The sequence below is a fragment of the Heloderma suspectum genome, chromosome 7 (genome assembly GCF_057233095.1).
Source record: "Heloderma suspectum isolate Gila_16-S chromosome 7, 16-S_ref, whole genome shotgun sequence".
Taxonomy (NCBI): Eukaryota; Metazoa; Chordata; class Lepidosauria; order Squamata; family Helodermatidae; genus Heloderma; species Heloderma suspectum.
This window is the reverse complement of record NC_139464.1, coordinates 25,972,693-25,997,353: the sequence shown is the minus strand read 5'-3', so window position 1 is coordinate 25,997,353 and position 24,661 is coordinate 25,972,693. Positions and strand designations below refer to the sequence as shown.

General features: G+C 43.7%; 1 protein-coding gene and 1 non-coding gene across 3 annotated transcripts in view; one reads left to right on the top strand and one right to left on the bottom strand.

Moving 5' to 3' along the window:
- The window catches only part of LOC146339432 (sodium- and chloride-dependent betaine transporter-like), a 74,731-nt gene that overhangs the window by 5,079 nt on the left and 44,991 nt on the right, over positions 1 to 24,661 (bottom strand). For both annotated transcript variants that reach the window (XM_084809358.1, XM_084809359.1), the window contains exons 10-14: positions 24,427 to 24,539; positions 22,432 to 22,569; positions 20,010 to 20,112; positions 9,372 to 9,472; positions 7,585 to 7,755 (exon numbers count right to left, since the gene is read on the bottom strand). In XM_084809358.1, coding sequence (XP_084665484.1) covers positions 7,585 to 7,755; positions 9,372 to 9,472; positions 20,010 to 20,112; positions 22,432 to 22,569; positions 24,427 to 24,539 — 626 coding nt within the window. The remainder of the gene's footprint in view (positions 1 to 7,584; positions 7,756 to 9,371; positions 9,473 to 20,009; positions 20,113 to 22,431; positions 22,570 to 24,426; positions 24,540 to 24,661) is intronic.
- TRNAS-AGA (transfer RNA serine (anticodon AGA)) lies at positions 13,452 to 13,530 on the top strand. The gene has a single exon. It is a non-coding gene; the product is annotated as a tRNA-Ser (tRNA).

The following is a 24,661-nucleotide window of genomic DNA, read 5'->3' as shown; positions in this document are numbered from 1 at the left end:
CCCATCTTAAACAAAAAATTAAATAATTAGCATTCTTCTCCTTCCCAGACTGAATGCAGGTGTTTGCATAGCTCAGCAAATGTCAGAATTTGACTCTGGGACTTTTGCAAACTTAACTAAACTTGGCACTTCACAACTTCAGGATTCAATACTTTGTGGCTGGTTCATGGGAAGTCAATTACCCCAGCTGTGAGCAAGATGAGGCCTGCAAATGTGTGATGGATCCCAACTCCTAAGGATCCCGACATCTTTTCTTTTCTTGTATTGCTTCCTTGCTTGGTAAAGTCTCTAGCTCTCAAGATTGTAGACAGACATTTAAAAAACATGATAGCAAACATAGTACATATATCCACCCGTCTCTCTCATTACTGGCATTCTACAGGTAAGTAAACATGTTTTTATTTTACAAAGTGTTTCCCAGGTCTAATTATGTAGTTACTGAGATGTAGAAGATGTTTCTATAAGTGCCTTCTAAACATAGTGAACCTAGAATTCTGCATGTAAGCAGAAGGCCTCAAATCAGAATGATATATCCACAAGGAATGGAGTTGTTAATACTGAGGGTTTTTATAATTTAATTTTCACAGCTTCTCGCAGATGAGAAGAAATTCATAGAATTGCTGTTTGCTGTGAAGCATGCAATTTAGATTATTTGTTTCTGGAATTGATTCAAATGGTAGACAGCTCCTTCCATGCCCCACTTCAAATATTAGTGTGGAAGTGACTTTTAATAATTCCAGTATGGTTCATACTTTATGGGGCACATGGCAGAGAGATCTGTTTCTCTGTCAGTGGAGACATCTATCTATTGAGAGAAGATTGACTTATTTTGCTTGTATCAGCATTTCTCCAATCTTTTGATTCCCCATTCCAAACTTACTTTACTTGCAGACCCCCTAAACCCAACACTGATCATTTGTTCCACACCAGGACCTAAGGCCCAGGGCAAAATCCAGCCAGATTTTTTTTTTGTACCTTGGCAAGTCTTGGAGTTTCCCCCAACCTGCTGATAATTTCCTCTTGTGCATAGATGGTGCCATTTTGTCTACATAAACAACAGCACTCACCTGAACATTGGAAATAGAAGGAGTGATCTAACAGGACAGCTCTAACCCCCTTTCTCAAACAGCATACAGGAAACCATCATGAGAACAAAGCAGCAGCTCTCCCTGAAATTCCTTCTTCCATGGTGGAGATGGGGATGGTCCTGTGGGTGAAGTCATCTCCACAACTCCATCATGGATCATCAATGAAGGAGAGTGTAGCATAGTGCAGTCAGCCTAACACGGTGGATAGAACAGCTTTCCCCAACCTGGTGCCCTCCAGATGTATTGGACTGCAACTACCAGCATTCCCAACCAGTATGGCCCATGATATAGTGTAGCATGCTGGCTCGGAATGATGGGACTTGCAGTCCGACACATCTGGAAGGTACCGGTGGGGAAGGCTAAGTTATGTTGGACTTAGAACATGGAGACTGGGGTTTGGATCTCTGCTCAGCTACAAAGCCAGGAGCCATTCAACCAACCCAGGCTATCAGAGGAAGGATCTGCTTCTTTCAAAACTCCCTATTCCTCCCTGTCTTGCCCATTCAAGTGTCCTTCCTCAGAGTTTGTCTTGTGTAGACAGGGGAGCCAATATTGGCCTACAGTGGTTCACATCAGGGCAGGGTGGTCAATACCCAGGGATTGACTGGCACACTGCAGCAGCAGCCCCCCGCCCCCCGTGATTTTGGAAGGAGACAAGGTGTGGAGGGAGGGTGCACCTCACTCACAAGCAGAATTGTGCTCCTGGGAGGCTTCTGGGAGTACGATCCTGTTTCCAAACAAGGCATGTGCTTCCCATGCATATTGTTTTCTTGCAAGATCACTGCTTTTTTGCTGCCACCACCGCAAATTCAGCAGGGAGCAGCTGGGGCAGGAGGCCATGGTTTACATAATAGAACTTGGCTTCTCAATAGTTCTTCACAGCTTGCATTTCCCTAGGAGATTATCTTAACAGTTTAATCAGGGCATTCTTGTTAAGTCGTGTCCGACTCTTTGTGACCCCGTGGACCATAGCACGCCAGGCCTTCCTGTCCTCTGCTCTCTCCCGGAGCGTGCTCAAGTTCATATTCATTGCATCAGTGATGCTATCTAGCCATCTCATCCTCTGCCGTCCCCTTCTCCTTTTGCCTTCAATCAGGGCATTATCCTGTGACAAATCACTAAATGGGGGTTCTGATGCCACCCGATTGGGTGAATGGTGCCACAGACGCTGGAGTTATTTCTACTGGCGTGTATGCCTGTTCTACACAATGACCTTCTCTGTACAAAAGTCTTACTGTAGGGTGGCCATGGGTCCTACTTTATAGAGGGCAGTCTGCGGTTTGAAGGCACCCTCTATTTGAAAGGCTGTCTGGTCCAAGCCCAGTTTAAAGATAAAGAACCATTAGAAGGGAGAGCAGCCAGGGGCCTTGAAGTGGCCCATCAACAGTTAGCACCTGAACAGCAGATGGAGCAGGTAGGGACATGGGTCACCTGGTGACAATCCTCCCCACTATAGTGAGATGTATTTCATTCCTGTTTAAAGTATAGTAATTATTTCTAAATGTGCATCTATGCATGAAATTTGTGTCTGTTAATATATATGTAAATCTGTGTCCTCGTTTCTATTCTTTTCTCCTCCACCATATCTTCCTGTGATAATTGTACTCTCCCAACTGCTTGTGGGAAGAAGAATATCAGCTGATTGTGGTTTTTAAGGATGGGGTGTGTGGTTAAACTATATATTTTTTTAAATACTTGAATGGTAAAATATATATTAATTTCCCTATTATGAGGCCTGGAAAGTATCGGCAATTAAGCTTGGTGGACGGGTGAAGCTGTTGAGAACCTTACCCTGAGATAATCTAAAGGTCTAGATTTTATTTTTAGTGGAATTAAGTAGCTTCTTTGAAAACCAATCTTCTTGTTTTTGTCAAGAATATTAATTTTATTAATATTTGTGTTTTCCTAATTCCTAATGCTGTGCAGGATTTTCCCTAGGCCAAATGGATTTTAATTTTTTCTCCATTATTACTTTTATTTTAGTAACTGGTTTGTTTTTTAGACATTTGTTCCATTTGTATATTTAATTGTTTTATTTTGGAACATTTCTCTCATCTGCATAAGATAACCATATTCTATGTTGCTTGTTATGGCCTCTAGCAAGGACAATAAATTGAAATGTACAAGCTATTCCATTGTAAATGGCTTTATGTTCTCTTATGTTTTCTTTATTTTAATTATCTTAGGGCACAATCCTAAACATGTTTAGACAGAAAAAAGTCCTACAACTACCAGCATCCCGCAACCAGCATGGCTGGCTGGAGAATGCTGGGAGTTATAGGACTTTTGTTCTGTCTAAACATGCATAGGATTGCACCCTTAAGCTGCTTCTACACTAGGGCCCATTAGTGCTGCAGAGCCTCTGCTGTTCCACAATCAGCTGGAAGTTTCATTTCTTCAGGTCTGAAACAGTACTTTCAGTTTTGAGGGATCAGGATATATAAAGAGAGCCAGTAGAGGGAGCTGGGGAGACCAGAGCTTGAAGAAGGAGCAGGAAGAAGCAGCAGCCTAGATAAGACTAAGTACAGCTAGGGTAAAGGAATTTGCATCTTGCAACTTTTATTCTCTCTTAATGCCTTTTGTATCACTCAGCTCTATTATGTAAATACTTTTAGTTGTGATTTGTTTGCTTTAATTTACCAGTAAACTGTTGTGGTTAAACCCTGTGTCTAGAATGTCAATCACCCCACACCTACAGCCTAAACCCCACGTTATTGGAAAGGGGAAGGTAAAAGAAGGAAGGTGGGACTCTTAAGGAGGCAAGAGTACCTTAAAGAGTTGCACAGGTGTCCTAAGGCAAACCCTGACAACCTTCTTAGCGGACGTTTTTGTGATAAGAAAAAAGATGGAAGAAGTGGTGGGAAAACATGGGAGAGTTACCAAATCCCATGCACCAAACACTTAATTTCTTCTGGATCCTCCCCCAAACCTCTGTGCTTGAGGCAGGGCACTTGCACAAATTCTTGTCTGGAAGCACCATTAAAATTCAAAATGCCCATCCACACAGCAAAGAGTAGTGGTGAAATGCCTTCTGTTGAAAAGTAATGGGGGGTAGGGACGAGTAGGTGAGTTAATTAAAAATAGTAATAATTTCAGGAACACAATTCTGATCTAGAACCCTAAAACATTTTAAAAACAAAATTCACACAAGTGCTGCAAATTCATTAAAAGTCATAACCATCACCAAAATCTCATCTTAAAAATACCAGAATTGCAACTCAGAAAACCCTAGAATGCAACAGACTAGCAACAATATGGTCCAAATTCTCCATAATAAGTGAGTGAATGAAGGATAGCCATTTCATTGAAAACGACTAGTGTGGAAGCAGCCTTAAATGGTTAATGAATATTGTTTTAATGTTGTTTTTATTGATTGTAAATCACCTGGAATGTTGCAAGCAAAAGAGTGACTCAGATGTAAGAAATATTACATTCATGTCCTGCTGTGGGCTTTCATAGCCATCTGGCTGGCCACTGTGTGAACAGAATGCTGAACTAGATAGGCCTTGACATATAAGCTGATCTGTGGTTGCGGGGTGGGGTTGTTAATTGGTTGGGTGCTATTTCTTTCTTTTATTATGGTGCTCTGAATTGTGTTTTTAATTTATTTGTTTTTATGTCATGTTTTAATTAAGATTTTGTTTTTAATTTGTATTTTATTGTTAGACACCATGAGTACCATTTTCTGGTGGAGAGAGGGGGATATAATAAATAAATAAATAACAGAGAATTTAAGAGTCAGCTTTAGATATTTATTTTCATTCCTTTACAATCTGAAGTGTGGTGTCACTAGGTCACTTCTCCAATGCAGTCAACTGAAAACAGTTGAATTGTAACCTACAAAAGTGGTAGGAGGGAACCATCAAGGCAGAGCCCAACTCTTTCCTGAAAATGCCTTTTCTCTCCTCTCCTCTCCTCTCCTCTCCTCTCCTCTCCTCTCCTCAGAAATCAGCTGCTTGTCAAAACTTGCACAAGCCATTCACTCCCTGTCAAATGAACTGCATTTCCTTGGCCTCACAGTCACCTTCTAGCTTTTCCTCAGGTAGGTGCCCTTTTCACCACACACATGGAAATGTGTCATTGAATACCAGGTAGTTGTGGATACAACCACCTGGAAACTACAAAGACTCTAATTCATAATATAGCATTTCTCTTATTTTTCCTTCCCATTGTATTTTTTGTTCATTTGAGCCCTTTGCCTCCTCTGCGTGTTTCACTGAAGGCCTTCCTTCCTTTTCTTCACTGTCTGGGGTTTTGCCTTACAACTTGTCCTCCTGAGGTGGACATTAAATCAGTGCCAACATCTCACCTGTCATTTCTCATTATGTTAGGATCCTTAGTCAGTAAACAAAGCCCTGCAGGCACAACATCACCTACCCAGAGGTCAGAGCATTGAGAAGGGCACCCACCTTCTCAACCCTCTGAAGTTCATTCTCTTCAGTCCTGGTGTGAGATTCCCCAACCTTTTGCCTCTGCCAGTTGAATTACTTCACCAAGACACACAGATACATCTCATGCTGTGAGATGCATGTCTATAAGACTGTGTTTTCTCCTTCTCAAATGATCTGTCATGCAGATTTTCATAGGCCAGTAACAATGATAAAGATTGTTTATCTAAGATCCTTGAGAAAATTCAAAGTTCACCCCAAACTATGGTTTGTATTAACTATAGTTTTAGACCAAAGCAAGGTTTGACCTTTCAGATGTGCAGGCAAACTATGGTTTAGGACTGCTTGGTTGTATTCATCTGCTCAGTACCAGTGGCAGCTGGTAACTCCAGTTCTGGAAGGGCTGTGATTCCATTCAGAATTTTATTTCCACCAGCCAAAACTCTAACAGTGCTATCCAAGGTGTTAAAAGTTGCTGGTCAAAGTGCTGAACCCTATTCCCAGAAGGGGTGAGCACCTTGGATAGCACCTTTCAGCACCTTGGATAGCACCATTCAAGTTTTGGCTGGTGGTGACTAAAACCCTGAGTGGAACCACAGCTAGGGATGCTGAAGAAATCTGAGATGGACTAAAACGAGCTCAGATTTCTAAGAATCTGACCTGCAGAATCTGCTGCAGAATGGCCCTCTCAGTCCATGGACTTTCAGATTTTTTTTTTACTTTCCCAAAATGTATGCATATTTATTTATAAGAAAATATGTGAGTTTCTGCTGAGGAAAAGTTGAATGGAATAGTGGACAATATGCTAAATATTATGTACTAAGGTAAATTATGTGAATTGTTATGAAAGTGCTCACATAATTATTTGTGTATCTTTCTGCATGACAAAAAAAATTGCATCCATCTGTGAGCAGATGATGGAACAAAAGGCGCCTGACAATCTGCGAAACACAGATGGAGTGGATTTTACACAGTCCATACAGCCCTAATCACAGCCTCTCTGGAACAGGAGCTGTCAGTTGCCACTGCTCAATACTCCTGTCCTTAGAGGTAGAGCAACAGCTATAACTATGGTTTGTCAATTCAGAGTTGGCACAGAGTGTGGTTTGCCAGTTGACTTCAAACCATGGTTTCTAATTCTGGTTTACCAAGTAATTGCATTTCAGATATCACTTTAACTATAGTTATGCTTCCTTAACCATAACTTGGTGTGGTGTCTGAACTGAGCTCATTTTGTTTAGTGGTCTTCCATTTCTCAAACAGTCTGGTGCTATTTGCCCATCTCCTAGAAGCAATGGCCCTGTCAAAATCAACCCAAAGTGACTGATATACTAGCAATAGGTTCTTGGTAGAGAACAGGATGCATACCAAACTATGCATGTTTTTAAATATAAAGATAAATGCTTGGAGTTCCTGCAATTAGGCAGAATTAAGGGTTAGGTCCTCTGGAATGGGGCCACGGTGGCTTAGTGGTTAAGAAGCTGAACTGCAGACTGGAAGGTCGGCAGGACATCAGTTCGAGACCCAAGTGCTGCATGACAGAGTGAGCTCCCATCTTCAGTCCCTGCTCCTGCCAACATAGCAGTTTGAAAGCAAGAAATTGCAAGTAGATAAATAGGTACTGCTTCGGTGGGAAAGGTAACAGCGTTCTGTGCACCTCGGTGTTCAGTCATGCCGGCCACATGACCACGGAAGCGTCTTCGGGCAGCGCTTGCTCTTCGGCTTAGAAATGGAGATGAGCGCCACCCCCTAGAGTTGGACACGACTGGCTGGGGACACCTTTACCTTTACCTCTGGAATTACCACTGTGTCAAACCTTGCCATCATATAATTCATGTTCCATGCACATCTCACAATGTGATGGAGATTGGGGTGACTTTCTCCCATTATGAAGAAGTACTGACCCAGCTGTTAGGGAATGAGACAGTACTAATGCTCAGCAACATCATGGCATGACTTATGATGTCACAGAAGAGCAGTGAGTCTGGGACACAAAAAACAAAGGCATTTCTGAAACCACCAGTTTTATCCCCTGTGAGGCAACTGACAGCCCTACTCAATAGCCAAGCTAGATTCTGTGTCCTCGGAGATGCCACACTCCCTCTTACCTGCTTGAATGACCCTTTGGTTTTCAGAAGGCTGAACACAATGTAGAATGGAATGCAGACCATAGAGGACAGTGCCATCAACCAGCCCACAGCAGTCCCCCATGGTGGATATTCGTACACATTGTTGTATCTGAGTGGTGTGTATCTAATAAGTGAAAACAGGAAGGTCGCCTGAAGAAGACAAGAGCAGACAGCATGACAGCTAGGATAAGTGGTACATTAGAAACATGTACAAAGAGATAATTCATGAGAAGGGAAAGGGACTGTATATTTAACTCAGAGCCTCTTAGAACAACCATTAAAAAAAGACAACTGAACTCCAGCCATGTCAGCCCAAAGTGAGATGGTTGTGAGGATCCACTAGAGAAGGCAGAATTCAGCCCAGATTTAGCTTTGGGGCTTCTACTCTAAATACTGTTCTTTCAGCACATGTAATGGGATGCCAACAGTTGAATGAGGCTGCAGGAGCCATACCTGGATAAAGAATTGGAGTTGGGGCTTTCCAGCCCTGAGGTCAGTGGCTGGATCCAGCACGTGAAGTGTAGCAAGCAGCAATTACTTGCTGACCAGGTGAAGGTAGACTCCTACTCCTACTATTCTGCCTTACATTGAATGTTCAGTCTTGTTTCACTAGATTCCTCTCCCATACATTTTGAAAGAAAGTATATCATTGTAAAAATCCAGATGTGCAGAACCTATTTCAGCCCAAGGGACAAATTACATTTTGGAGAAGCTTTTTGGAAATGCCTTCCAGTGGTGGGTGAGGCCAAATGCAAAGGGGTTGGGGCCAAAAATACCAGGATATTTTAGCTTAAAGTTCTCACTGCCAATAACTAAGCCTTAAGAGTGGCATTTCAACCCTTTAGAATGGGGAAAGAACTGTACATAACCTGGGAAACGGCCAAATAATTGGTGTTTGGGGAAAGGGGATGTGGCCAAAGGAAGGGAACCTGGCCATTTGGGGAACACAAGTGGGCTGGATTTGGACCCCAGGAATAAGGTTCTGCATCCCTAGCTTAGAACTTGGATACCTAAAGGACCACCTCCTCCAAAATGAACCAGCTATCTGCTCTGATCATTGAGAGATGGTGCATCCCACCATCATCAGTGGTTCAGCCGGTGGTGATATGGCAGAAGACCTTCTCCATCGCAACACCCAGAGTATGGCACTTGCTGCTCTACTTGGTACCTCCACTGGGGGTATTCCAATCCCATTTTGTTTCAGCAGCCATATGGTCGGGCTGATGTTTTATCCAACTTTTGCATACCTTCATTTTCTGGATTGTTTTATCTGCTGTGGCATTCATTAATATTTTTTTTAAATACTGCTGTTGATTTCTGGTTTTGCTGTTTACCTCTAAGCTGCTTTGAGCGGCTCATGAGCTGGAAAAGCAGGATATAAATACTTACTTAAAAAAAATAATACTACAACAACAGTGTTGTTGTTGCGAGAAGGGAGATGGGGGAAGAAGAGCAAGGAAGACTATTTCCTCCCACCCACAGCCAGGTGAGTGGAGGAGAGAAGGAGTTCTTTTCTGGCGCAGATTACAATTTGAACCAGAGAAGAGCTGACGAATGAGTGGGGGGGGGGGCGTGCATTCAGAATACTGGAATGCTTCATGAATGTACCAAATTTGTATTCTAAACCACATTGCCAGAAAATTCATCAACATTCCTACAGAAGACCAAGAAGCTCTTTATAGGAATTCTAATAAACATTTCTTCATTCCAATACAGAGATCACTCGATTAATTAAATGATAACACAAAAAAACACAATGTACCTACCAGACAAACCCCAGGTGTGAGAAAGAGCCAGCAGTATTTAACCAGGGGCCATGGCCGGTAACCAATCATATCCTCAATATTGTCATAGAAACGGTCTGCTCCTTGACCACCGCAAAGAAAGAGATGATTTTTTAAAATCAACATAAATTTGTAATATTATGGACCTCTGAAATACAGGCCACAGGTTAAAAAGTGTACTAATAAATAAAAATAAAAATCCAGACAATCATAACCCTACACTGTAATTCATTTGTATGTTTGCATTCCTTTTTTCCTTCAAGGAGATCAGGGTGATATAAGGTTGTTATTCTAAGACAGCCTCCTCAACATGGTGCCATCCAGATGTGTTGGAATACAACTCCCATCATCCTCAGGCAGCATGGGGCCATGCTGGCTGTGTGTGATTAAAGTTATAGTCCAGCACATGTGGAGGGCATCCAGTTGGGGAAGGCTGATCCAAGAGATTGAGGTACAATTTCATCAGCTTCCTGGCTGTCTAGGGTTTTGAACTGGGATTTCCCATATTTCAGCCCAATACTCTCCAGCCATTTCACTATGTTGGCTAGGACAACACATAATGAAATAAATTGAACAGATCTCACCAAGATTACTAAATATATTCATATTAGGCAAGGAAGATGTAGTATTAACAAATATAAGGAAAAACAAAAGCCTTTTATATTCGTTTATTTCAACGTTTGTGTGCCTGATGTTCAGGGCTAACCCTCCCAAGATGGCTCATATCCTACTGATACATAAATAATCCCATGCAGTTCATTATAAAATGACATATATAAATCGCCATACTAAAACATTAGAACGTGATCAGCACAATCTTATCTATGCATGTCTACTCAGAAGTAAGTCCCCCTGAATTCAGTGAGAATTACTTCCCTGGTAAGCCTGCATAGGATTGCAGCCTAAAAACTTCAACACAACAGCAATTAAAAACAATACAGAGCATTGCAGGTATTAATTAAAAGCTGCTTAAAATAGAGCATTATCGTTTTGGAACACCGGATAGGGCTCTATTGGAGGTAATTCCTTTCCCCTGCTGTAACTATGTTTTTGGAAGGTGTTTTATGGTTTGCTGTTTTTTTGTATCTGGAGTGAAAAGGTTTTATTGTTCTTTTACCTCTTTATGCAAAGTTGTTTTATATTCCATACTGATAGCTGTTCTTCTATGGATGGTCTGTTTTAGTGGCGTTCTTTAGTCATGAGGTTTGTTGTGTTATACGTTTTTCAGGTGCTGATCTGTATGGAATTGCATTGTATTGCATTGCAATGCAATGTATATTTAAGCTAATAAAGCAGATGAGCCAAGGGCCACTGAGCAACTGCACCCTCTACCTCCTGGGAAGAATATCACAATAATCCAGTGGGAAAGACCAGTGGTCCTTCACGTGGTCCTCTTTTGTGCTCTGTTTGGCTGATGCAGTGGAGGCTGGGGGTGCTGATATCAGTGGGGCAGTGAATCCAGTCCGGGTTTTACTCAGAACCAGTCAGAAGTCTAAAGGAGCTATTCAAGGTGCAAAGCACCTTGGATAGCTCCTTTGGAGTTCTGACTGGCTGAAACCTGGAGTGGATTCACAGCCCCACTAACATCGGAGACCCCAGCTTCCACTGATAAAATAAGAGCCACCAGCTTCCACTGGGCTGATGCATTTCCCCCTTTTGTCAATGCCTAAGTGGCCACCCTGCTCTCAGCCCCTAGAAGGACTCCACCCACCCAGGCTGGCACTGGATGCTCCTGGGCAAGAAGTATAAGAAGGCTTCCTGTTGCAGCAGCTGAACCTTGCTTGAGCAACAAGGTTTCCTAAGCTCTGGCTTGCTCCTCTGTCCTTGGCTGTGCTTCGGTTCTGGCTTGCTCCTCAACCTGGCCTCCTGGGTTGGCCTTTGGCCAACTTATTGTCCAGTCCAGACTTCTGGCTTGCCTCTCAACCCTGTTTTGTTCTGACTTACTCTTCAGTTCTGACTTCTGCCTTTTTCCACAGCTCCTGGTCCCTGGCTCACCTCTGTTTGCTGCCCATGGCCCAGAGCCCTGACACATGTTGATGTGATGGGTCAGGGAGGCCCTCTCCTTTCCGCAGATTCAGTGATCTTATGAAGAGCTAGGGATGTATGAGGAATTTGTTTAAGTTCGTTTTTTATCAGCCTTTTACCCAGTTTGCACCTTTGTGGACCCTCGGACACAATCCATGCAATGTGTGATTGAAGTCCACACATTTCCGAGCTTGCAATGCGATTTGCGGACCCCCAAAAATGTGTTCGACTGCATGAGTACTTTTGAAAAATACACACAAATACACTTTGATCAGTGGTAGAAGACTGTGTATATTTCAAAGATGTGCGCAATTGATGTGCACATTTGGGAAAATGCACATGAAAATATGTATGGATTTTCATGCAGAAAGAAAAAAAAACAAAGCTTGCAATCTGATACAGACTTGAGTCAGAAGGCGCTTCAAGATGGAATCTGGAGAACTTCAGTGAGCTCAAGTTTTGCTGATTTGCACATCTCTATGGAGAGCACCAATGAAAAGGGTTTTTTTTTTTGGCTGAGTTGAAATAGCCTCTCCAACTTCACAGCTTCACTCATGGGCAAAAGTTGCTCTGTCTAATTAGACCATTTATGCCTGTAATTTTGCATAAACTCAGCTATTTACAGCCACCATTTTATACAAATGGTGATTCCCGTAAATAGCTGACCCACCGTTTTTATGCAAAATGGTAGTTCATGGACAAGCAGGAAACCCTACGCTTGCCAGACTCGGCCCATGCGGAAACAGGCAAGTGTGGGGATCCATGGACTAGTGTCCGGGGGGCTGAGCCAACAAGAAATTGCTGAGCTCAAGCCCCAAACAGACTCCCAGGACATCCCTATCTTCTATATTCAGGACCAAAAATACTTTTTTTTAAAATTAGATGTGGAAGAAACCAAAACTGACAGATTCGTCCATCCAGGCTCAGAGCTTTGAGTGCTTACATGGGAAAAGTCTGGGTTTGAATCCTTGTGTATTCAACCATGTTAGTGCTTAAATTGGGTTCCCGCCTATTTTTTTCTCACAGGCTGCTCACCATTAACAGCTATATGGCAGGCAGATACATCCTGGTCCCCTTCATGCTGGGAATAGCTATTGAATATGGCCAATGAAGATGGATGAGAATTTTGTTTCAGTTTGTTTTATATAAGAATTTACCAATATTTGCAGAGTTCTTAATATTTGGGAGACAAAGAATTTGAGATTTTTTTAAAAAAAAATGAATGTGGGAGAAAGCGAAACTGATTCGCCCATCCCTAAGAATGCGTGTTCCCCACATTGCGTAGGAAACCGCAGTGCTCATCCTTGCCAGAAGAGAGTATTGCCCAGTTGCCTTGGCAACCCAGGCATGCTTGCCTAGCTTCTGGCACAGTGTTACGGGTGAGCATGAGCGTTTCCCAGTTGCCTAGGCAACATAGGGGCCCTGCCTACATTCTAGTACTGTGCTGTAAGCTAAGCAAGCGTCCCTGCATTGGAGGCAAAATGGATCATCATGGTTGGTAGCCAGAGAAAATACACACACACACACACTACAGTGGACTTCGCCCAGTGGCAAAGGTGGATAATTTTAGACTCTGAACTTAATGGTCTTATGAGGGAGGCTCTTTAGATGCTCATGTGTATTACTTCACTTATTTTGCAAAGTGGTTGTATAGCCCTGCTACGTCTGGGGACTCTCCTGCTTGTTCTGCTAGGTGAGGCTCTTGATATCTGCCCCCAAATCCTACCCTGATGGCACCACTGCCAAAATGCACTCCAAATTTCACATCAAATTTGTAGGCAATACTGCCCAGCTGTACTGTATTCAGACCTTTGGTGAAGGCATAGAGGACAAGACTGGGGACTGTAGGCCCAAATCTTGCTCCCTGCTCTATATATTCTGTGAACATGTGAAAAGGTCAGTTGTTAAACATCATTTGTAATGGTCCTGCTTGTAGCTCTGTATGTTGAAGTTAATACTATGTTCTTGAATTCCATCACAGAACCACAAAACCAAGTGTAATCTCTGTTTTCATCTCCAGGCTCTATTTCAACTTTAGGCATTGTGGCTTACAGTAGCTGGTTAAAGCACCTGTCTAGAAAACAGGAGATCCTGGGTTGGAATCCCAGCAATGCCTCAGATTCCTGTCATTCTTCTGTGGTTCCCAATTTGGGTGGGGCTTGGGGGCATGGCTCAGTGGTAGAGGCCATTCTTTGTATGAATAAGGTCCCAGGTTAAATCCCTGGCATCTCCAGGTAGAATTGGAAAAATCCTGCCTGAAATCCTGGAAAGCCGCTGCCAGTCAGTATCAACAATACTGGGCTAGATAGACCCATGGCCTGATGCAGTATAAGGCAGCTTCCTATGATCCTCTGAAACCACTCAACAGATCTTAACCAACAAGGTATCATTAAATGCCCATGTTATTTAGACAAAAATGAAAGTGAAATTTAATAAAAGTTACGGAGCTGGGATTCAGATTCTAAGGTCCAAGTGTTCAAATGCATGCCTCCAGGACATACAGCACCTAAACTACAGGCAGCCAAAGGCACTATGACCCCCTCCCTCACATACATGCCTGCTATGGTGTCATAGAATATTAGCCAATGGGCTCTAGGCAAGATCAGATGTCAAGTAAGAAGTTTTATGAGAGAACCTATCATAATAGCAGGCTTTTAGCTAGTTAAGAAGAAGGGAGAGTCTAAGGAAAAAAGAGAGGCCCTTTAAATCAGCAAAAATGCCTAACAGCAACAATTTGGTCACGTGCACTTCCAGTTAGCAGCATTGTTAGTGCTTTCTTTTCTGACCCATTTCCTGCAGAAATGCTACATTTCAAGGTTTCAGCAAACCCATCAAAGGCAAAGGGTGATGTAGTAGAAAATGATGGAACCTGACATGAATGGATTTACCGCATCCTTGGAAGGGAAGTTGGCATGCTCTTTATTTCCAAAGATGATGAAAAAATTAATCAGGCTTAAGGACTCATCAGTTCAGTCAGTCAACACTGCTCTCCAGTAAAAGTGAAACTGGGGAAAAGATGTGCCAGCCTTCTCTCCCCTCCCCCAAATCATCTATTTGGAAGGATTATGTACATTACTGGAGAGACGGGCCTTGAATAACCCCGCAGGGAGAGCTTTGTTTAAATAGATGGAGGTATTTGCTGTTATCCTGGACAACCTAAGGCACAGAATACTGGCACAATGCAGCAGTCTAGGCAATCAGAACTCCTGTCTTTGACAGCAGCATGATCTCATTTGTTTCAAGAAAAGACAATTCCATAACCAGAATGTAGGGATGTGCAAGTCAGCAAAACTCAAGCTCTCTCAGGTTTTCCAAAGTCCACTTCAAAGCTCAACCCATGTCTGTATCAGATCCTGAACTTTGTTTTTGTTTTTCTGATTTTTTATGTGCATTTCCACAAATGTATGCATCAAATCTGTGCATTTCTTAAATGTACACATTTTTCTCCCATTGATTAAAGCAAGTTTGGGCTCATTTTTCAAATGTACACATTTTTCAAACACATTTTTTTCACTCTACAAATCGCAAGCTTGGAATTCGACTGCAGATTGCATTCAAGTCTACATTCAGGTCCAGAAGTGTGAACTGGGTAAATTCTGGTCAAAACCAAAGTGAAATGAATTTGTCATACATCCCTACCAGAACGTACATGTCTGCTAGCTGTGTGATTAGGTTTCTTCATGAACATGTCCTACAAATCCTCTCGTGTATTTTTGAGGCTGTAATTCTATACACAAAGGTTGCACCATAAATCAGTTCCCCACGATCTGAAACTTGAAGATGAACTCATCAACTTGTGGCTCTAAAGGTTTCAGTACTTGCAAAAACTTCCAGGCCCCACAGAACAGACACAAAGGCCAAATGCTCCTTTACAACCACTCTGGCAACGTATGTTCTGCAGCCTGTCTGGGCTATATTTTACATGACATCAGTTTGCACTACTTACAGCAGAATTAGGCTGAAGATTCCTATACAGTCTTTTTTCTTTCTTTATTAGAATCCCGTCTGGTCCCCTGATGTGTTTTCAGTTTACACAGCAAGAGTGCAAACTCAGGCATAACTCTTAATAGTTAAGACACAACTAGCCAGTGTGAAGTGATCCTCCATATGCACTCTTGCTTAAAAGAACACTCCTAGCATTAATCCCAGCAACCCCATGGCCATTTTTGCAGGGGGGGCCTTCCCCCACTGTTGCTGGTGCTGAATTTCCTGCTGCCACCATGGCAGTGGCAAAACCCCAACAATTTTGCAAGGAAACAAGGCATGCACCCGTGCACTTGGTTTGCAAGCAAAAGTTCTGCTTGCAAACCAGGTGCATGCTCCCTATGCACCTCGTTACCTTGAAAAAAACCAGCTTTTTTGCCACTGCTGCAAATTCAGTGGCAAATTCAGCTGTGGCAGCCATTTTGGCAGGGTAGGGCATGGCCTGTGGTGGGTTCCAGGGGACAAAGTTGCCCATCCCAGGGCTAACTGGCCCACCAGAAATTGGACAGTGGTCCAGCATTGGATCATGATGATCTACCTTCTACCTGCTTCTGCTAGCCACCCTGCCTGGGCAGCCACCCTACAGCATGAGTGCCAAAACACTATGATAACTAAAGTTTAAGAGCACATTTCAAAGGTTGAAATTAACCTTTAATTAACCTTTAATTGAAACCTTTAACCACCATTAATGCAGTTCCATTGGTAGAGGCGTTCAGAGCACCGTCTGATCCAGTTTTATTGGATGAGTTTCAGTTACTGAGGCCTGAGGATGCGGACAAGGTGCTTGGCCAAGTCCGATCGACCACTTGTGTGCTTGACCCTTGCCCTTCATGGCTTATTAAATCAAACAAGGAAGGGATGTCCGGCTGGGTCCAGGTGGTTGTAAATTCCTCCTTGAGAGAGGGAGTGGTGCCTTTAAAAGAGGCAGTAATTAGACCACTCCTGAAAAAGCCTAACCTGGACCCAGAGGATGTTAACAATTATAGCCTAGGCCAGTGGCCAACGTCCCCTTCCTGGGCAAGGTGCTTGAGCGGGTGGTTGTAGGACAGCTCCAGGCACTCTTGAATGAAACGGATTATCTAGATCCATTTCAATCAGGCTTCAGGCCTGGTTTTGGAATGGAAACTGCCTTGGTCGCCCTGTGGGATGACCTCTGCCGGGAGAGGGACAGGGGGAGTGCAACCCTGTTGGTTCTCCTGGACCTCTCAGGGGCTTTCGATACCATCGACCACGGTATCCTTCTGGATAGGTTGTCTGGGTTAGGAGTTGGAGGCACTGCACTACAGTGGTTCCGCTCCTACTTGGATGGCCGATTCCAGAAGGTGGTGCTGGGGGATTATTGCTCTGTGCCATGGCAATTGTGCCATGGGGTTCCACAGGGCTCTATTTTATCCCCCATGCTGTTTAACATCTACATGAAACCGCTGGGGGAGGTTATCCGGAGGTGTGGGCTGAGGTGCCATCAATATGCAGATGACACCCAGCTCTACCCCTCTTTCTCATCAAAACCAGGTGAGGCAGTGGCTGTTCTGAATCAGTGCCTGGGCACGGTAATGGACTGGATGAGGGCCAATAAACTGAAACTCAATCCAGACAAGACGGAGGTACTGTTAGTGGGTGGTTCGTCTGCCCAGCTAGGTGATATTCAACCTGTTCTGGAGGGGGTTGCACTCCCCCTAAAGGATCAGGTTCGTAGTTTGGGGGTGCTCTTGGATCCAGAACTGTCACTTGAGGCACAGGTGAACTCAGTGGCACGGAGCACTTTTTATCAGCTTAGGCTGGTATACCAACTACGCCCTTATCTGGACAGAGATAGCCTAGCTACAGTTATCCATGCTCTGATAACTTCTCGTCTGGATTACTGCAATGCGTTATATGTGGGGCTGCCTTTGAAAACGGTCCGGAAACTTCAGCTGGTCCAAAATAGGGCAGCAAGATTGTTAACAGGGACTGGCCTGTGAGCTCATATTACGCCAGTACTTTTCCAGCTGCACTGGCTGCCAGTCCATTTCCGGGCCTGATTCAAAGTGCTGGTGTTAACATTCAAAGCCCTTAACGGCTTGGGGCCAGGTTACCTGAAGGATCGCCTCCTCCTATATGTGCCTGCCCGGACCTTAAGATCATCATCAGTGGCCCTTCTCCGTGAGCCCCTGCCAAAGGAAGTGAGGTGGGTGGCTACTAGGAGGAGGGCTTTTTCTGTTGTGGCACCCCGGCTCTGGAATGAGCTCCCTAGTGAGGTTCGCCTGGCACCTACATTGTATTCCTTTCGGCGCCAGGTGAAGACCTTTTTATTTTCCCAAGCATTTTAGCATTTTAGCTTTCTAAATTTTTATCTTTGTTGTTTTAAATCTGTATTTTAAACTCCTGCACTGCTGCTAGGTTTTATTGTGGTTGTATTGTTATATTGTGGTTTTAATGTTCTATATATTTTAAATTGTTTTATTGTGTGTTGTTTGGTTTTAATTTTTGTGAACCGCCCAGAGAGCTTCGGCTATTGGGCGGTATAGAAATGAATGAAATAAATAAATAAAAGGTTCAACTCTGCCTGCATTATCTCAGAAACCTAGCCCCCGACCCCCGTATTGCACAGAGGCTGAGCAAGCTACAGACTTCATTATGCTATAAAGACCCTGATGCTGGGAAAGACTGAAGGCAAAAGGAGAAGGGGACGGCAGAGGGTGAGATGGCTAGATAGCATCACTGATGCAATGAATATGAACTTGAGCATGCTCCAGGAGAGAGCGCAGGACAGGAAGGCCTGGCGTGCTGTGGTCCATGGGGTCACGAAGAGTCGGACATGACTGAACGACAACAAGATTTGAACTGTAGGCTTCCCAGTTCATGGCTCACCCTCTGATCCACTATATGCTACACCAGTGCTCTCTTTTCCTATCTGACTGTGTCTGCATGGGTGTGCTTGGGCAAGAAAGAGATATTTATTTGAACATACAAGAGACAGGTCATGGAGTCATTCCAAGGCCACCCACAACATTGCCTTGAGCATCCTTTCACCCACTGCCAACCCCAGTTATCTAAGATTCTAATAGCTTTAACCCAATTTCTTCTCCAGCACTGTCAGTGAGATTTCTTTTCGAATGACTAATCTCAGGGTTATGTGCGCTGGTGCTGTTTAGAAAACTCTCCCTGGTTTGTGTTATTGCGGCATCTGGCTTCCAATCTAAAAAAAAAAGTATGCTAGTTTTTGTTTTCTTATTAAAGCAGGCTCTCCCCCACCCACCCCCGGTGCTCCGGGCACTTCCCTTTGGCAACTGCAACAGCAGCAGCAAATGGGCTGGGAATGGCAATCTTTTCACAGAAGTAAAGCTGTATGCAGGAAATCCTCAAATCTTTATAACTGACGACTGCTTGACAAGCAGGGGAAAGCTGCCAGGCCGTGGGTGGTATCGTCATGGCTGGCAAGAGGCAAGCTTGGAACATGTGCCTTTATTCATGACATTTGCTTTAATACTTTGTAGCGTAAGCAAAAAGGATCTGGGATAAGTAGCAGTATAAGCAAAGAGGCCAAAGCACAGAGCCTGCCCTGGGCATGAGTTCTCCATTTACCGACCTGGTATTTCATACCAACATAGGGCTGATATTTGGGGTACAGGATTGACATTTGGAATTGGGGTGAGAAACAAAGATCACCATCTCAACATAAATAATCATGCAACCTTCACACAGCAGCCTAGAGGATCCTTCCTGATTGCATCTCATTGGAAAAACTGGTATGGATGTATGTTCTGCCTTTCTAAAGTAGCTGCTAGGATGTTAATAGTGGAATGTTATGGGATGGAAGATTATTTTTTAAATCTTAGAGTGGGCAACCTGTGGCCCTCCAGATTTTTTGGCCTGCAGCTCCCATCAGCCCTAGCTAGCATAGCCAGTGGTAAGGGATGATGGTAGTTGTAGGCCATAAACCTCTGGAGGGCCACAAGTTGCCCACTCCTGTTTTGATCCTTTGTAACACGTTTTTAAGAGGCAAAGTGTCTGGGGCATGCTGGGAGTTGTAGGACTTATTTCTGTCTAAAGATGCATAGAACTGAACCCTTAAAGCTTTTAACAACATCTCTTCATAACTTAAGAACCCCTAAGGGAATTAGCATTACTCTTGCATTTGGAGAACCCAGGCTGAGATCATGGAATTGCCAAGGGTGCTTCGTTAGTTCAACCTTGGACCAGGAGATGAAGCTATATCTCCCCACATACAAATGTATCCCTCAGATCTGGCTCAAGATGACCTATGACACTCTGAATAAAAAGCTAGGTTGGTTCCATGAACAATCTGTTCCGAAATGAGGTTATAGTGAAGATATAATTTAACCCAGCCTTCCTCAACCGGCTGCTCTCCAGATGTGCTGGACTGCAACTCCCAGCATTCCCAGCAAGCATGACTGTTGGCTAGCTAGGAATGGTGGGAGTTGTCATCCAACACATCCAAAGGGTGCCAGCTGGTGGGAGGATAACTGAACCCAACTGGAGGAATGCCACTGCATGTGCTTATGGAACATCAGCTCAATTATGGGCACTTCCTGCTATTAAAGATGACTGCTGCTGTCACAGACATACATGGAAGAAAGACAGTCCAGTTGTACTCTATGTCCTACATACCATAAACCCATCCAATGCAGATGACCTCAAAGACAGCGAGGAAGAGAAGGCATGTTCCACTGGCTGCATAATAATCAAATAGCTGAAAGATGTACATTCCACCCTGCAAGAAGCACAACGGGGAATGGTAAGACCATTTGCAAAGAACCAGAGTGAAACATGGGGGGGGGGAGGCAAGAAACAGAAGAACTACATAATACAGAGAGTTTACAGGTACAGAAGAAGGTGACTTGCTATAACACAATTTTCTAGGAGGCAAGCCAAGACACATGCCACATCACTGTGTCAGTGAGTTGTCATAATTGCTTACAAGTATTATCCCTGAGTGGAGAAGTTCACAATCCTTCTTTCCTTCCTCCATCTTGTAGCACAAGTACGTATATTTACAATTTCACAGTCGCTACCCCTGGAAAAGACCCTGATGCTGGGAAAGATTGAAGGTAAAAGGAGAAGGGGACAGCAGAGGATGAGATGGCTAGATAACATCACCGATGCAATGAATATGGACTTGAGCACACTCCGAGAGAGAGTGGAGGACAGGAAGGCCTGGCGTGCTATGGTCCATGGAGTCACAAAGAGTCGGACATGACTTAACGACTGAACAACAACAACCATCACCAGGGTGGGGGGCTACTTGTCCAACACAATCCTATACAACAGCTTTCCCCAACCTGGTGCCCTCCAGATGTTTTGGACTTCAACACCCATCAACCCTAAGACAGCATGGCCAATGGTCAAGAATGCTGGGATTTGTAGTCCCAGACAGCTGGAGGGCACCAGGTAATACATGCTCACTTGAAGAAGAAAAGAAAGTCCCATTACGTTCAGTGGGTCTCACTCATAAGGAGGTGTGCATGGGGTTTAAGCCCTAGTCACTAAGTTGGAGTCTTCCATGGTGTTCTCCAGGCTAAGATCAGCAACCATTTTATAGATGGCTTTTATTTATACGAGTCACTTCTGTATCCAACCCTACTTTTGTATCCAGGTTACATGTGGCTGTTCTATGTTATCCACACAACCACCTCTGTGTGATGTAGCACTAGACTTACTATGTTATTGTATTATATGGTTTTAAGCTTTGTCTTGTAAACCACCCAGAGAGCTTCAGCTAATGGATGGTATAGAAATGTAATAAATAAGGGCACAATCCTATACATCTTTGAACAGAAATAAGTCCTACAACCAGCCATGGCTGACTGGATGATGCATTGAGTTGTGGGTCTTATTTCTGTCTAAACATGCATAGGATTGCTCCCTAAATAAATAAATATAGACTGAGAGATACTGAAAGATACTGGCTCACCCAAGACCAATGTGTATTTTATGGCTGAGCAAAGATTTGAATCATGTTTTCTTCCCCAGACCAAGCCCACATGTGATCAACCATGCCACATTGCCTTTGAAGGAGTTTGCATTTGCCACCAACCATGGTAGGCACAATGAAGAAATTGCCCCAGCATGCAAACTGGCAAGCTTAGTAGGTTACTCCTCATGTGCCAGATGATCTCAGGTCCCTAGCCCTAAGTTTTGACTTAAGCCAAGACTCTAGGGAAGCAGCATCAGGAACTGTGCATATGCCAAGAGACAGAGTAGCACTCTCAGAAGAAGTACAGTTCACAGACTTGCACATTGAAGAAAAGCAGCTGTCAGACCTCAGTTATGCAGATCCCACTGAGTGAGCATCTCAAACCCTCTGGGCAATCCTTGTGCCAGCTGCCAAGGACAATGCGGGTCTCCTGTAATAGCTTGCCTAAGGCAACAGCAATCCTACTAGATGGGGGGGGGGGAATATGCACCAGTTGCATTCACTCCGCACTTTGTGCAGCCCCTGCCATGCCACTGAATTTGGTGGCAGTGGCAAAAAAACCTGTCCTTTAAGGGCAGTTTCAGTACTAAAGATAACTAAATGGTTCACATTTAGCTTGTTCTGAAGCTAAATTTGACTCTTTTAGAACTGTGTAGTGGCTACAGAGCATTTAAAGGGTCAAATTTGGCTTCAACACAAGCTAAATTTGAACCATGTTGCGCCCCATAATGGTTTGCTACTAAAATATGGCAGCAAACCCACCAATTTCTTTCAGGCACCCAGCAGAGTGTGGAGCAGATTTGGGGCACATGAAGAAATGCATGGGGGAGGCAAAATGCATTCCAACCGTGGTTCCGTTCTGGTGGCAGATGACCACTGTTGGATACAACCCATAGTTTTCCTACGATATATTAGCATACTTAATAGCTGAAAGTGAACCACACCACCTGCTGCATGTGAAATGGCACTCAGTGGTGTCTTAGAGTTCATGCACATGCATTCACATGCATGCACATTAGATTCAAGATGCATCCATCCCCCACCCCCTTGGAGATTTGACAGGCCTCCTGGTCAAACATCCCTTTTCCCCACCCACTGACCTTCTTCGCTTCTCACCTCAGTAACCAGTAGCAGGCCAAGCAGGTAGCATATCACTGCAATGCCCAGGATCAGCAGCTCCCGGCGTCCTTTCTTGCGGAAGACTTCCGGGAACAAGTCAATAACGGCTGTCACCAAGCTCTCGACACAGACAAACTGTGGAAGAAATGATTCAGGAAACCCAGGTTCCAAGAGCTCCCCTTTCTCAATCCTTCCTCTCCCCAACTTCCTTCTGTCCCACTACCTTCTTTCCATCCATCCTTCCTTCCTTTCTTCACCATTAAAATCTTGTCTAGCATTGGCTCCCAGCCATATCTTCCTGTAGCAACCCAGTCATGCGTATCTCCCAGCACTTGACGGATTGGGCTTGTAGCACATTGCTGCAAACCAATATTTTTCAGGCACTTGCAATGATATGACAAAGTGGGATCTGGATAGATTCTGGATGGAATCTTTCCCATGCCAATGGTCGCATGTGATTGCCTTGGTACAGGCTGAAGTGGCTGGAAGTCAAGTTTTCTTGCCCATAGGTGGGGCACATAACTCAAGGGTAGGAGCACTTGCTTTGAATGTAGAAGGTCTCAGGATTAGGGATGTGCGAATATAGAGCTTGCCAAAGTTTTCCAAATTCCATCTTGTTCCATCTCAAGTCTGTATCAGATTGCAAGCTTTGTTTTTCTCTTTTCTCATGAAAATCTGTATTTTCATGCATATTTTTTCAAATGTCAATTTAAATGTATGCGTTCTTTTCCTATTGAATAAAATGTATTTGTGCTCATTTTTCAAAAGTATGCATTTTTCATGCACATTTTTCAAATGTATACATGCTGTCAAACATTTTTTTGTTTTGCTTTGGTCCATGGATCACATTGCAAGCTTGGAAATGAACGGTCTTCGACCACAAATTGAATCCATGATAAGTCTGAAAAGTGCACATGATCAGTCTGAAAAATGCAAACTGAGTAAATCTTGATCAAAAATGAACTGAAATGAATTTCTCATACAACCCTACTCAGGATTAATTCCTGGAATCTCCAGTTCAAAGTCTGGGAATAGACCTCTGCTTGAGACACAAATAGATACCACTGGTCTAGATAGACCAATGACCTGACTCAGCTTAAGGCTGCTTCATCTGTTCATAGATGTCCTGTGGCCACCATGCACTGTAATGGAGACATGTGAGTAAACTCTTAGCCCAGGGATGGGGAAGCTGTGATCCAATAGATCTTGCTGGACTACAACTTCCATCATCCTTCACCATTGGCTATGCTGGCTAGAAGGTGCAGTCCAACAACATCTAGAGGGCACATGTTCCCCATCCCTCCTTTAGCCCAGGGATGAGCAGAAGGTAGATCTCCAGATGTTTTGGACTTCAACTCCCAGAAGCCCCTGCCAGCATGGCCAATGGTCAGGAATGCTGGGAGCTGAAGTCCAAAACATCTGGAGGTCTACTTTCTGCTGAGCCCTTTGTTAGTCAACTAAGCTGCTCTCCCCCACACACACACCTTCTTTCCCAAGATATTAAGCAGCATGAGCTGCTCAGAAACGAATTGCTTTATTTGGAAGAATAAGAGGGGGAAGACTCCATAACAACAGGAGGGCTTGCATCTGTGCTAGCAAAAATCTGTGCATCTGATGTGCATTTGATTCAGGTCCAAATGATAGCTTACCACATTTCACCTCTCAATCTCCATAGCTAATTAATGCTTAATATCATTAATTCATGTTGCTCCTGTGTGTTCAGATACCATTGTCTATTTTTTCTGCAAGGTACAATACATCCCCTGAACATAGGCCAGATCTACACCTTGTATCATGTCATTATAATCCCATCATGGTAACACTATATCCCTCTTACGCATTTATACCTTATAGGACACACAATGACATTCATTGCGGTATTTCGGATAATGTGGAATAAAAAGCAGGAAATAACACTACAAAAGCAGTATATCAAATGTGTAATGTGCCATAGATGGAACTGAAGGAGCACGGAATATTATTTTTCCATACTTGACTGTCCAGACCCAAGAAGATCAGCATAAGGAAGAATAAGCAGGCCCACAGCTGAGACACAGGCATCATGGTTACAGCTTTGGGGTAGGCGATGAATGCTAGGCCCGGACCTACCAATCAAACAAAGGAAGTGAGTGGCTGTTTCACCAACCCTTTGGTTCCCATTATCCCTGACCATTCAACCACTATTTTTTTAAAAAAAATTAGCATTCATCATGCCATGCTGGCAGGG